This window comes from Clytia hemisphaerica, unplaced genomic scaffold (genome assembly GCF_902728285.1).
Source record: "Clytia hemisphaerica strain Z4C2 unplaced genomic scaffold, Clytia hemisphaerica genome assembly, whole genome shotgun sequence".
Lineage (NCBI taxonomy): Eukaryota > Metazoa > Cnidaria > Hydrozoa > Leptothecata > Clytiidae > Clytia > Clytia hemisphaerica.
In genome coordinates, this window is record NW_027103852.1 from 998,341 (window position 1) to 1,012,412 (window position 14,072).

General features: G+C 36.1%; 1 protein-coding gene across 1 annotated transcript; it reads right to left on the bottom strand.

Moving 5' to 3' along the window:
* Nucleotides 1–901: 901 nt before the first annotated feature.
* Nucleotides 902–11,245, bottom strand: LOC136807954 (zinc metalloproteinase nas-14-like). Its single transcript, XM_067064579.1, has 15 exons — nucleotides 11,158–11,245; nucleotides 10,627–10,699; nucleotides 10,094–10,291; nucleotides 8,522–8,645; nucleotides 7,775–7,871; nucleotides 6,394–6,462; nucleotides 5,773–5,986; nucleotides 5,071–5,142; nucleotides 4,718–4,834; nucleotides 4,167–4,283; nucleotides 3,497–3,640; nucleotides 2,870–3,112; nucleotides 2,087–2,260; nucleotides 1,402–1,502; nucleotides 902–1,127 (listed from the first exon to the last, which is right to left on the bottom strand). Exons 2-15 carry the CDS (start codon nucleotides 10,697–10,699, stop codon nucleotides 993–995), a joined length of 1,878 nt encoding a protein of 625 aa, XP_066920680.1. The 5' UTR covers nucleotides 11,158–11,245; the 3' UTR covers nucleotides 902–992.
* Nucleotides 11,246–14,072: the final 2,827 nt, after the last annotated feature.

The window sequence follows — 14,072 nt, forward strand, 5'->3', positions numbered from 1 at the left end:
TCATTCGTTCAGTCTATAGAAAACGATTCTTTAAAACTCATCGCGTATATTTTAGAGTGTAGAGCCTGATTTTAATGAAATCTGTTATGAAATTATTTTGTCAGCTTGGACAGATGAAAACCTTACTATTACTGGAGAAACTTGAGGATACCTGAGCTCTAATTTAGGACCATAGATTTCAAAGCGGCGTGAAGGAACTGGGTTTGAAACTCGTGGATGGTAAATGAAGCCACTTATTTCCCATGCGTGACCCGCGTGGTTTTCACACAAAAGCCAGATTGATAGTATAGTAATAGTCATCGCCAGATTTTTAAAACATTTGCCGCAAAGAAAGAAAGGGCTAGATTCCAGCCGTCATTCCTAATGGTAATGCGGCGCAAATATTGAGGCTGGACTTTTCCTTGTTTGAGGAAGGGGATTCCTCTCTAGCCCCTTGGGACTTAAACACAATATTCAAAACCAAAGACCTTTAATTTGGATTAAACAGGGGGTATACTTTTAAGAATACTTTGTATTTCTTTCTGGCATTGGACTTTTACAAGGTTACAAGATATCCTAGTGATGTGAAATACACAGGGTCGACCTAATCTTTTTCAAAATCTAGTTAATTTAATTTGAGAAACATATGTATTTATCACCTTGCTTAATGAATGTTTAATTAATACAACTATATATAATGAGACTCCTCATCAAGTTAATATCAGTACCCATGTGGTCTTGCTGTTTCACTGGTGCATTAAAATTGATGTATTTTTGTTTGGTAAGAATTGACCAGGGATCATTTTTGAACCAGTGAGCTTATTGATTTTCCTACCCTAAAGATATTGAATCTTTCCTAGTATAGGGCATTGTGCTTTGAGATTCATCTCTTTCAAAGTCAAAAAAAATTCAAAAAATGGTATTACTTCGAGAAAAATAAGATTTATATTTCACGTTTGATTTCTACAATAATTCTATGTTTCAATGTTTTTCATAATTTTTCATAATTTTTCTTAACAACCGTACAATTCCATACGGAGACATGGGTAGTTCCAGTTCCATGGATGGTATCGGATGTATCGAGCTTTGATGGGCGTGGTGAATTGGTTCAAGACTGGTGTCACGTGATCACAATTACCGTCGAAAAGCTAAAGAAGATGAAAATATAGATAAAAGGTTAGAGAAAAACATATCCATCTTTTATTTCGAAATTAAGAAATCATTTGAAATTTTATCGAAATATGTCTTTTTGTTTTTGGCGGATATAAAACAATGATTATTCTTGGTAACTTGATCTCGAAATAAACTTCAGAATCTGGTTTGGTCAGTTCATTGCTACTTAGAAATTCTAAATATCACTGGGTCGATAAACTCAAGCTTATTTAGATTATTCAAGATTAGTTTGAAAGATTTCTATCATACCTTATCTTGTCCGGTTCCATCTTGGTACATTTGGAAGTTGCTTCCATCATTACTGTATGAGATCTTGAATTTCTCGATTCTCTCAAAATATTTGTCACGACCTGGATGTGGTGAAGAAACATTGATCAATAACAGTTTAATCTATCCATCAATATCAATCAAAGTAAATATTTTAGTATATTGGAGATTGCTCTTCTGTACTATGTTGTCATACTACCCTTCTCACAGACCTAGTAGGATTTTTTTAGCCAATGGGGATAAAAATAACGGGCTGAAACTCGATGGGGATCGGTTTTCTCATATTTTTTATGGATGGTGATCGATATTCTTTTGTTTTCAAGTTAGAAAATTCATTGGGGACTGGAAAAATAGTAAATATTTTGTAGCGAGGATTGGTTTATTTGGTTATTTTCAGTGAGACGAAAATCGGATGACAATTTTCAACCGGAGACAATATTTTGGTCAATTTATCCAGTGGGTCTGTGAGAAGGGGGTGTACTACATGCTGGCTCCCCATAACACCTTGTAATCCAGCTGGCACACAACGCTGTTTCATTCAACGTTCATCTAACGTTCATGGATGTTGTGAAAAACAGTGTGTCAACTGAATTAGTATTTTAGACTTATCTCGAATTTACCAGTTTTCTTTCTGTTACCGTTTAAGGTGTTATCAAAAAAAGCTTACCTTGTGTAGCGATGTATCGGATGGTATTTTGTTTTCCCAAGTCAACTTGAACGTATCCATTGGCTTGTTTGGCGGCATCGTGTGAGGCGGAGCAGAATGCACCAATACGTTTTTTATCATAATCGTCACCCATGTAGAGACGGGCGTTTGAGGCGGAAGCTTCCCATCCAGCTCCTAGAAAAAAGAAAAATTGAAAAATGTTGGTAAGTCTTTTGTTGAGATTAGCAAAGGTTATCATTTTTGACGAGTTTGAATTTTTGTTGATATTGATTGACTTTGACTCGTGAAATCACGAGGATTGAATTATCAGCTTGTTATTTTACATTAAAGAATTACAGGGATCTGTTTTCGTCTCTATAGTTGGTTTTTTAAACCAAAATCACGTCTAATATATTCTTATACTCCCATTCAGGCTTAAAGGCATTCCAAAGCCTCTTGAATATATCGCCAATGTGCTGCAACTTCTAACAGATACTGTCAATAGCCTCTTGGATATTCTAAACGAAAGATTGGCCTTTTCCAGAAAATTTCCGTGTCGCCCCCTGTTGAGGATGTCGGATAACCAGGGGGTTAACGATTTCTTTTCAAAAGTGGATATTCAGAGGGTTAAATATCTACAAGGGAGTAAGGGGGTAAAGTGTATTTTCAAGTTAAAAAATACGATATCTAGGGGTAAGCATCTTTATAAGAGAGGATATCCAGGGGGTTCAATACTTCGAAAAATCAATATTCTCAAACAGTGAGCGGAGTAAAAATGTTTTCTGGAAAAGCCCATTCACTAACCTGGAGCCAACCATCCAGTAGGTGCTGAAAAAGCGCTATCTGGGATTTTGTATTGACCACGCTCGTCCATGGCCAAACCAAGGGGATTAGCACATTGTCCTTGAGGTTTTTGGATTCCTTTATCGCAAGTTTTGACGTTGCAAGATTTCATACAGTTACGTAACATCCATCCAGGGTTGGCTTTGCATTCTCCTTGTTGAGCCCATTCGCCACACTTGTTGTGTGTGTCGATGCACAAGATACCTGAAATTACCAATGAGAATGAGAAAGGTAAACAGCTTTGCTTCTAGAGTCTATTGCTTTCTGTAAAAGAAGTTGCAGGAATCTTATCAGTTTATGATACTTGAGCTCACATATTCATGATATGCACCATTACAATGTCTTCTGACATTACATCACGGACCCAGCACCTGATTGGTTTTAAGTGACGTAAAATCAGTCAATACGCTACTTACAACCAATCACATCAGCTGTTGAGTCCGTGGAAGACATTACAATGGTGGATATCATGAATATGAGTCTCTTCAAATTTAACTTTTTAAGTTTTTTTAAGCTCGTCTTTTTGGCCATTTAAAAAAGGGTTGACTCGCTAAAAGGTTAAATGCATTACTCTGACAAAAACTTTACCTGTTCCTAGGAATTTTCCATTTGGCTTTGGCTTTTCGGTTGGACCAGTTGGGTTTGGTTTTTGTGTGGGTGCTTTGGTAACTGGTGGGCGGGTTTGTGGCGGTTGAGTTGGTGGCTGGGTTGGTGGTTGGGTTGGTGGAGACCCTATGATTGTAAAAGGGTCGAGGTAATTCGTTATGATATTTGTTATTGCTTAGATTATTCAGAGTTTTCTAAGCTTTTCTTTTCCAGTCGTTTTAGTACTGGCATTTCTATTACATACAGACACATCACACCAAAACGAAGCCAGTTTGCTTTTAGCCAAAGTTGATCTTCAAACAATAAATATCTTCACATTTCTAACAGATACTGTCAGATAATTTCATTCAGTCCACTACCATGTGAATAAAGTTCTTCAAATTATTTGTTTTGATTGTGAAAAGAAAAGTTTTTACTTAAAAGTCGTTAACGGTTATCCAGATGATAGTGAATGGACTATAAATTAAATTCATGGTATTCAAGACGTGAATGTTTCATACGGAAGCACTCAAAATAGCCCGGACGTTTACCACCAGTCTTATTGTTTAAAGTGAAAATCAGTTGCAAACACTCGGTCGTTTTAGGTACCTCTGTTTATAACATTACGTAATGAATATCATGAATTATCTTATGAACCTGTATGAACGCTTACCTTTGCAGAATGGATTGCAGCTGGCTTGACATTCCCTGGCAACAGTGGGGTTCAAATGACAATGTCCCCAGTCTTTCCATGCTGGACAATCTGCGTATTTGTCGATACAGTCAGATCCTATGAGAGAGAGAACAAATGGTTTAAAAAGTGAATCGCACACAAGGTACTCTTTTAGCATTAATTTCTTTATTTCTAATTATTTCCCTGATCGTCATCTATTCTTGATATGCACCTTTGCAATAACTTTTGGCATTAAATCACAAATCCAACAGCTGATTGGCTATGAGTGACGTAAAATCAGACAATACGTTAATTGCAACAAATCAGCTGTTTGATCCATGATGCAATGTCAGAAAACAATGCAATGTGGTGTTTGCGTATGTATATGGTGCATTTGTGTTTCTCTAATTTTAAACCTCAACGGAAAGTCTAATTTTATATTGAAATGGTTGTGAGATTCAGGTTTTTGTTTTTGAGATTCTTTGAAGGGACTAATGATTAGTTCAAAAGGATTTGCACATGGAAATTTTGAAACTCGATTGTATGTTTACCTTGACATGCGGTTGGTGAACCACATGATAATTTACAGTGTTCACGTGTGTATGAAGATTTTGAACAATGACCAGCTTTGGCCCAATCTTTACAATATTGGTTTTTATCGACACATTCTAAAACAACACAAATAAATTGTGGTTTGATAAATTTGTATTGAGGTATTCCAGAAATTTCTCTGCGCTTTCTTTTTCGGACCTCTTATGGCCTTGGATTAGATTGTTAGAAATATTTTATTAGAATGGTATACAGTCTTTCAATGGTTGTCACAGTTTCAATGGCCAACTGGGACTTGACAGAAGATTTGAGTGAATGAATAGATTTCACTTTAGATAATCTGTCAATCGCTTACCACTTCCAGGTTTGACATCGATTTGTCCAATGTGTCTTTTGGCAGCAGCTGCTTTGCGTTGTTTTTCGATGGCTGAAATAGAATCGAAATAAATTTTTGATTGTAACAAGTCTTCTTTTGCGTTTTGGTAAAATATTTTGCTATGGTGACTTTTGTACAGCGTAAAGTAAAATACTTCGATCAAGAAACGGTCCTGTATCAGACTTCTCTTAAAAGATATTTTTATCTGCAAAGGTTTCTGATACAGTATATACTGACCACGGGAAAATTGAAGGCAAAAATATCTCTTTGGAACGTATATTTGCGTGATTGCGTCAAATGTATAAATGTCAAGAAAAATGAACTACTTCGTTTCCAGAAGAGGGCAAATTCCCAAAATGGGTTTGGTTCTCCGATCGAGATAATTGCTTTACTGATACACAAGTCAGGCCCGGTGGAACAACCGTAAAAGTGGGGAGGCTGAAGGCTCAAAATGAGATAAAATTCGCTTGGAATTTGATAAAAAAATGTCATTTGCTCAAAGTTGGGTAGGCTCAAGTCTCCCCGCTTCCACCGGGCCTGCAAGTTTATTCTCTACTTCTATGTTGTATCATTGAGAGTCTAGAAAAAGCTTACCAATTATAGCTTAATGACGTGTACGTAATATACCCTTTAACGTTAGCAGGCAATATAATTAAATTAAGTAAATGTTGAAAATCTCACCTGGGCAGTTGTACATCAATGAAGTTTGCTTAGCATCGAGGTCACTCAAGGCTACATATGGGGTCTGTCCACGTGTATCTTGTTTTGGAGTCATGGTATTTCGGCCATTGGCAGAGAAAGCGTTCCATGGGTAGTGCATAATACTTTCGTAATCGTATGGGACACCAAGGGAGTCTGTGTTCTTGACAATATCGAAAGCACTCTTGAATTGACCCTGGAATTCAAGATAAAAAATTCGTTTGCAATGAACTTTAAAGATATGGATGGAATATAATGGGACATTCTATCAAACAATATTTTTTTACTTTTTTGAGTAACTCCGAAAACTTTTATGTTTCTATCTGGAATAAAACCCTATCTTACAGCTAAACGTTATACTAGACATTCATGGCTTGTACTGTACTTCTTTGATGATTTGACGCCACTGCTATTGTTTTTTAAAGCTTTTGAAAGATTGCAATGGTGTCGCTTTTGCAAAAATTGCTTAAGAGGACACTCACTAACAGAAATTATTGTGTTTTTTAGCTCTGTTGCTAGGACTTTCTAAGAATTAAGTTCTCTCGAGATGATCGTAGCTAGAAATTGTGACGTTAGGTAAACATTTTCTCGAAAAAAACTTACAATATTTTCCCAGTGAACTGTGACGTATTGATCTCTGTCTTTTCGGTTTTGTTCATGGTAAAATCCAACCTAGAAAATATGAAAACTAGTATTTGCCTACAGGCAATACGGTTGAAAACCATTTCTGAGTAAACCATTCAGTTATGAAAACTAATGAGATTCGAGACTGTGTTTACGGAGGAAAACAAATCATGTGTATTTCATAAACCTGCCTACAGTAGGAATCTCAACCCAATGAATCTCAGGCTTTATCACGTTAACTGGTGGTACGCTAGCACAAAGCACAAACATTAGAAATTACCTGTCTTTTCTTAACCCTTTCCGGACGCATGATTTCACGGCTATATGACGCAAACAAAAATTTGATTTTTGACTGGCTTCACTAAAATTGCAATAGAAAGTGATTGATAAAAGATATCACGATAAGTAATACCTCGTTTTTTTCACATGTAAAAGGGGTTTTGAAAAACCAAAAAAATAATTTTAAATATGGCTGACACCTGGTCACGTGACCGAAAAATCGGCAGATTTTTTTTCGGAAAGGCAAAATTTTTGACTTTGAATAAAGAAATAGAGTAAAAGGCCTTTGCTTTACGCCTTGAACTTTGAATATGATTTAGAGAATTGAATTACTGGCCGGGTAAAAAAATTTCATGTCAAAAGCTTTCCAAGAATCTGAGTAAAGTGATTTTTTGTCCAAATTTTTGAGCAATTTTTCCCTTACAGATTTAGCCTGAGTAAATTTACAACAAATATTTAAAATTTATAATTCTAGTTGTAAACAAGATATCGAAAAGCGGTTTTTTGCAGGTTACGGGAAATTTATCTCAAAATCATTATTCAAAACCATGTTATTGTATTTTGGCGCGAAAACGGTTAAAATCTTTTACAAAGCTATGGGCCACCCGGTGGCCCCTGCGTCATATAGGAACACGATTCATGGGCCACCCAGTGGCCCGTGCGTCCGGAAAGGGTTAACCCTTTCAGTGAGAGACTATTATTGCAACGTAAAAAAAACATCTATCAAACGATGATAAGAGTTGATCGGTACTAGAAATGTTGACGTTGAAACACGGAGTGGAGTTAGAAAGATTGACCGACGGGTATGTGTGCGTCGATTAAGGGTATGTTTTTGAAAATAGCAGAAATGCACTGTAAGGGTGGACTTTTGATAAATGTATTGTAAGGGTAAGTACTTATTTCTGGAATAGCCCATTTGAAATCATAAGAAATTGAAAACGTAAAAAAAAGTTTGCTGCTAGCTCTTCGAATAATTTCGAAAGAGATACCATGTTGTATATTACTAATCTATGTCTATGGGTTACTGGAAAACAAAAAGGTCTGTCGGCACAACGAAGAAAATCTGCTCAATAAAACTTACAACGTGACCAATTTCGTGAGTCATGACGTGTTGATATTCACATCCGTAACCGACTGAGATACGAGAGTAAGAAACCATACCGACGTTTCCCCAGCAGCTATAAATGAATAATCGTTTCAATGTACTGAAAGAAGACGCCTTAGTAGTTTAGATATAACCCTTAGACTACGAAGTAGTTGAAGTTGCCTTTTAGTTGGTAACCTGAATTCAAAATGAGCTGTGTCTCTACCAAAACCTTTAGTTTTTGGAGGTTTTTAACCCACTCTCCAACATCTATCGTTGCTGCATCTGACTGCAAAAACACTAGCGTGAGGAAAGCGATCTTTAGGTTACCAAGACGAGTTGAAGCAGAATGTCATGTCATTAAGAATTGATGCTCTGGCAGATATGGACTTTTTAACGTAATGTCTCCCTGGTAAACTCTAACGCCTTTTCTCGTTTTTGATAGGTGTATTATCTAAAATGAAGACTTAAGCACACCCCTGTGTCACAGACCCGCTGGGACGGGTTTTTTAAAATTTCGTCACCGGTGGGAATATATCCTGAAATTTCAGCCCCACTTGGAAATTGACTTTGATTTATCCCCATTCGACATTCAATATTCAAAAATTGCACTTCAAAACCATCCCCACTGGATTTTTTAACCTTGGAACAATAGAATTTCTATCCACATTGGGTTTATCGCCATACTGAGGTAAAAAGTTCCACCGGAGCTGTAAGACATGGGTGTTTAGCAAAAAGACTTACTGGGTATCTCTGAAGAATGTCAATTTGTATTTTTCGTTTGTGTGCTTTACAAAACGGATGCAAGTCTTAGCTTCCCATTCAGCCATAGCTCGTTTGATGGAGTCGACTGCATCGGGAAGGTTCTCTGGTAAAAAAAAGAAAGATAGAATCTTGTGATATAGCCCAGCTATTACAGTATAATCTCACTTTTTCAAAACCCTTTTTCTTGAGCTGTACTTTTGCTACCTTTTAGAAACCTCCAAGCGGTTTTCGCAATGGTTTTATTCGGCCTTTTTTAGCGTGATGGCGTGATGAATAATTTCAAAAAGCGTTATACGTGATTAATAGGAGACTTTTTTCGGTGTAATGACGTGATGGCAGAATATTTTTGGCGGGTTGGCGTAATTAGAATTTCATTTTGGTGTGCCATCAGGGACTCCGCTGGCTGGTTGGTTCTTTTGACGTTGGTGAAGTGAACTCTCTAAGTAGAGCTAGGTAGATCCTGGTATATATCAGTATAAAATACCGGGTGTCCCAGAAAAAAGTTCCACTTTTTGAAGTGAATTTTCTCGAGTTCTATGAACTTTTAAATGATCAATCTTTTTTGCATTGGAAAGAGGAAGGATAAACTTAAATTATGAGGGGTCATTTATCAAATTTGGTCAACTAGATAAAATATTATGCTGAAATGAATAAAAGTTTCATTATTTGAAAATGCTCGAAAAAGTTGAAAATCGACCCATCAAATTTTATAACCTAATTATTACTTTTTTGCAGGAATAAAGAGTTTAAAGTGGACACGAAAACAAAAAATGCTTGAAATAATTTCTAAAGGGCTAAAGATTTTCATTTGGGTCATTTCAAATTATTTTCTATGGAGTTTAGCTTCAAGTTTTGGCCTATGCACCCGGAAAGTCAAAAGTAGCGTTGATTTCATCAGTGTAGCCATTGAAGTGAATTATCCGTTGGAATTATCAAACTTTTCAGATTTTTAGATAAATTTCTTTGTTTCACTTAAAATTTTACTTCTTTTTTCATAAAAAGATACTTTTATTAGGTTTTTATTACTTCAACAATGAAAATCATGCTCCATGCAATCATGCTTCTATCACAATTCGATAGGTCGATTTTCAACGTTTTTGAGCAATTACAAAAAAATAATTTTTCATTCATTATGGCTTAACTTTTGATCCAGTTGACCAAATTTAATAAATGACCCCTCAAAATTTAAGTTTATCCTCCTTCTTTCCAATGCAAAAGGATTGATTGTTTAGAAATTCATAGAATTCGAGAACATTCACTTCAAAGAGCGGAATTTTTTTCTGGGACACCCGGTAGTCAAATTATCTGTATTTTGCTACTTCAGGTAATCATTGAGGAGGCTAATACAACCAACGAGGGAATTCTTTCAAAAGTACTGTGGATTGGGAAACCTGCTAAAACCCTGGAAAAGATGCACACTGTAAGTTTGAATCTTTTTACTTTCTTAAAGGGGAATCATTAAAGAATTATTAAGTGTCATTGGTTCAACACTCCTTTTCGGAAATAAGTTGGTTTGAAGGAAGTAGATGAAACATTAAAATATTATCTTACCGAGTGAGCAGTCAATGACGTAAGGGATGACAGCGTTTGTCCATCTCAAGTTGACTCCTTGCACTGCAGCATATGAGTTATCGTTTGGCATGCCAGCCATGTTGGATCCTTTCTTCAAGGCATCTTCTTGTTTCTTGTTCAGTTCCATGTCTCCGAAGTAAAGTTTACCGGGCAATTGTTGAGGACTAAGTTTCACATCTGTAAGGAAAATAATAGATTTTGAAATTTTCGTGTGATTGTTTTAATTTATGAAACCGAAGCTTAGCCTGTGATTGTTGAAGACAGGGTTCGATCAATTTAGCTTCTGTCTGTAGAATATTACTAAGGCAAGTCTGCTGTTTCATCTCCATTAAAAAATGAAAGCACAGTTTAGCCCCTAGTTTAGTACTCTACCAAATGCCATGTCTCTAAAAGAAAGCGTTTGATCAAAAGTTAAGCCCTTCCTTTAATTATTCAAAAGCCTTTTAAACCTTGATTTTGAGTCAAACCTTTGTAACTTTTAGAACCTCTTTTTTGGGAAGTAGATTGCTTACCTTTGCCCAAAATTGGATCTTTTCCAGCTAAGGAAAGTTGAATAAATGCAGCAATTAAAATGACCAACTTCATCTATAATTGAACAGAGAAGCAATGTATTAGTAACTTCAAAATCTGACTTGATTTGTTTCATGAATTTCTTGACTTGGTGGGTTCCATTCAATATTCAAAAATTGCACTTCAAACCCATCCCCACTGGATTTTCGCGGAATAAATTTTTGTGGAATTTACTTTCGTGGTTTATCGAGAAATCTGCGAAATTGAATTCCGTGAAGCACGAAATATTCTCATGGTTTAGAAAATCACCTATAAATTGATCTAATTAATCTTTTTAGGGAAGAATAGGTCTTATTTTATACAAAATATCCTCTTAACCGCGATATTAAATTTTGCGAAACTTCCGAATTTTACCTGTGAACCGCGAAATTAAATTCCGCAAAAATTTGTTCCTTTAAGGTAGACGAGTTAGGTAGAGGCACCTTTTCAAAAAGATTAAACCAATTCTAAAGGTAAGGCTTTAAAAATCTTACCTTTGATTTTCGTGTTCACTTCCCTCCACTTCAATGAAGAATTTCTCAAATCGACACATCTTATATACTGCCTCATTTTCAATTTTGCACTCGGCTCCCACTTATTAAATTATCAATCGATAAATATTGATAGTCAATTGAATTAATTGAAATTTTCTTTGCACTACCAGTATGTGGGTAGAAATTTTATGCTATAGAAAGAAGAACTATCAACAATTTGTTTCAGATTTGTTTTATTAGATTTATTTATAATTCTAGACACTGGGTAAATAACAAAACAGGTTCATAAAGGGGCGTCACAGATTTTTGCCTAAGTACAATTAGATTCATCAAGCGATTTCTTAAATTGTTGTTTTGCAAGTAAATTACCCCCATCGTTACCGGGGTGAGGGGGTGGGAGGGGGCACTCGATTTCTAAACGACGGCATGCGCCGCCAAAAATATGGCTTTCAAAATGGGACCCTTACAGTGCAGCTTTTGAGCAGTGAAAACGTACCCTGACAGTGCATATTACAGAAAATTTCTGACCCTTACAGTGTAGTTTGACTGCATGTCTTATTCTCCTAAAATGAGCCTGATATGTCGACAATGTGCGAGTCAAAACTATAAAAATACATCAGATCTTTACTATCAGTCTTGCAATTCAGTATTCCCCAAACACACCCTTACAGTGTATCCAGCTAAAAGAAGATCCTTGTAGTACACTCTATCAAAAGTACCTACCCTAAGGGCGGCACATGCCGTGATTCGGACCATATGAGTGCCTCCTCCCCCGAGCCATTGTCCAATGATATAAATCTTTAATCAAGTTTAACGTGATTTTTTGTTTTCATCGAGAGATGGTGTTTATTTGGCCTGGGGTAGACTAGTGAACTATGTCGTTGAAAAGATATAGCATAAACATTATCTATATCGCGGAAAAATATCGATTGAAGGTAAAATCGGGGAAACTGTTTTGTGATGGGAGTCTAGGCCTGGGGCTGATACGAGTTGAAAAAGACAAAAAGTACGGTATTTTCAGAGGGGATCTTTGCTTTGGTGGCACTGCAAGATTAAACCTATTTAACTCAGCCTGAGGAATTTATAATTGTACTGTGCGAAATCTTGTCTTTCGATGCGGGAGGTTTAGGATGATGCATATTTGAAAGATGGCTTTTGAACATGATTTGGGAAGTTCGGCACCTTACCTTTCAATATTTCGAATAAGATCATTTTCTCAAATTTCCAAAGAGTTGAAAGATATCGTAAAGTACACCAAATGGAAGTTGCAAAATGTAGTTGATTTGTCACTTTATAGCAGATGATATCAAAATCATCATCAGAAGGCTTTGTGACTTCTAAAACATCCTATCTTATAGGAAATTGAACAAAAATGCTCGATGGTGAAAATGACACCATTATAAGAACATTTTGCCCCCCCCCCTCCCCATTTTAGGTTAAAACTCAGAAAGCTAAGAACAGGCGAAGGCTTCAAAACTTCTAGCCATTGTTATTTAAAAAAGCGTGTACCTAAATTGAACGGAGCATGTAACTATAGGATCGGTTCCTGGTGTCGTGACATATGCAATTGACTCTCTCTACTGATCTTCAAGGGCCAAAGATTTTATTTGACTTAGAGAGAGATTCGAATTGCAAAGAGTTATTAACGACTTTCCAGCTGAGGGGATATATATTTTAGTTCGAATTACAGAAAGATTCAAATAACAAAGATTCAAATTAGAGAGAGTTGACTGTCCTACGCTAAAAAACGCAGTGTTTACGAAATTTAAAACCTAAAATTAGGTTATCATCTAATTAGCTAGTATTTAACACAAAAACAGATGAGTCAAATATTGACCAATTCGATAACATTTCTCATAAAAAATCTAACATTTTAATAACTTGTGAAAATTTTCAAACCTGCTGAAAATCAGTTATGATAAACTGTGGACTTTGAATTTTGATAACAGAAATGTTACCAAAATTTTTATTGATTCAACTAGGTATATTTATCATTTCAACTGTGTAATAGAGATTTTTGTAATCGAATTACGTTTTTTCTAAAACCCGTGAAAATCAAATAAATCCCGCAAACTTTTGAATCAAAATGATTCTTTTCTTAAGTTGCAAACTTCGATTGCAAACTTAAAATTAAATATATTTACTCGCTCGGTTGGTTATGTCATAATGTCAGGGTACTATTTCAGGTCAACCACCACGAGCAAATTCTTAGGAGGCCTACTTATGCTAAAACATCAAAGAGACCCCCCCCCCAGCGGACCCAAAATCACGCCATCACGCCAATTTTTTTTCGATTTCACGCCATCACGTCTGAAAATTTTGATTTTCACGATCACGCCAATTTTTTTCGATTTCACGCCATTTCTCCTAGAAAATTTAGTTTTCACGCTCATATTCTCTTGATAATTCAGTTTTAGACCACGTTTAGACCCATTGGTATGGATAAAATGCCTTTATAGAAGCTTAATTTTTCTGTCAATCAGTTTTTCGGCATTCTCATGCGCGTAAGTCAAGATTATATCATTTTTCCTTTCGGAAACACCCGAAAATCTGGAAGGAATTTGCAACCTCTGTTTTTCTATTTTTAGTAATACACAGGAGTCAAATTCGAGTTTTTTCGGGTGTTTCGGATAGGAAAAATGACGTAATCTCGACTTATGCATATCAAAAATAGTTTGACAACTGGTGTGGGTCACATCAAAGGACCCCGGTTTGAGGGCTGAGGTATATTCTAGTAAATTGACAAAGCCCACCATGGTTGGGCCACGGAGAAATTTTTGAATTTTGAAGGGCTCAAAGTGCTATTTTAGGACCCATTTCAATTCAATTTGAAAAATAATTCATGTAAAAATAATGGAATTCTTTTAAACGCACAAGTAGCTTTTTTGGTAAAAACATGAGGGGCTATGCCCTCT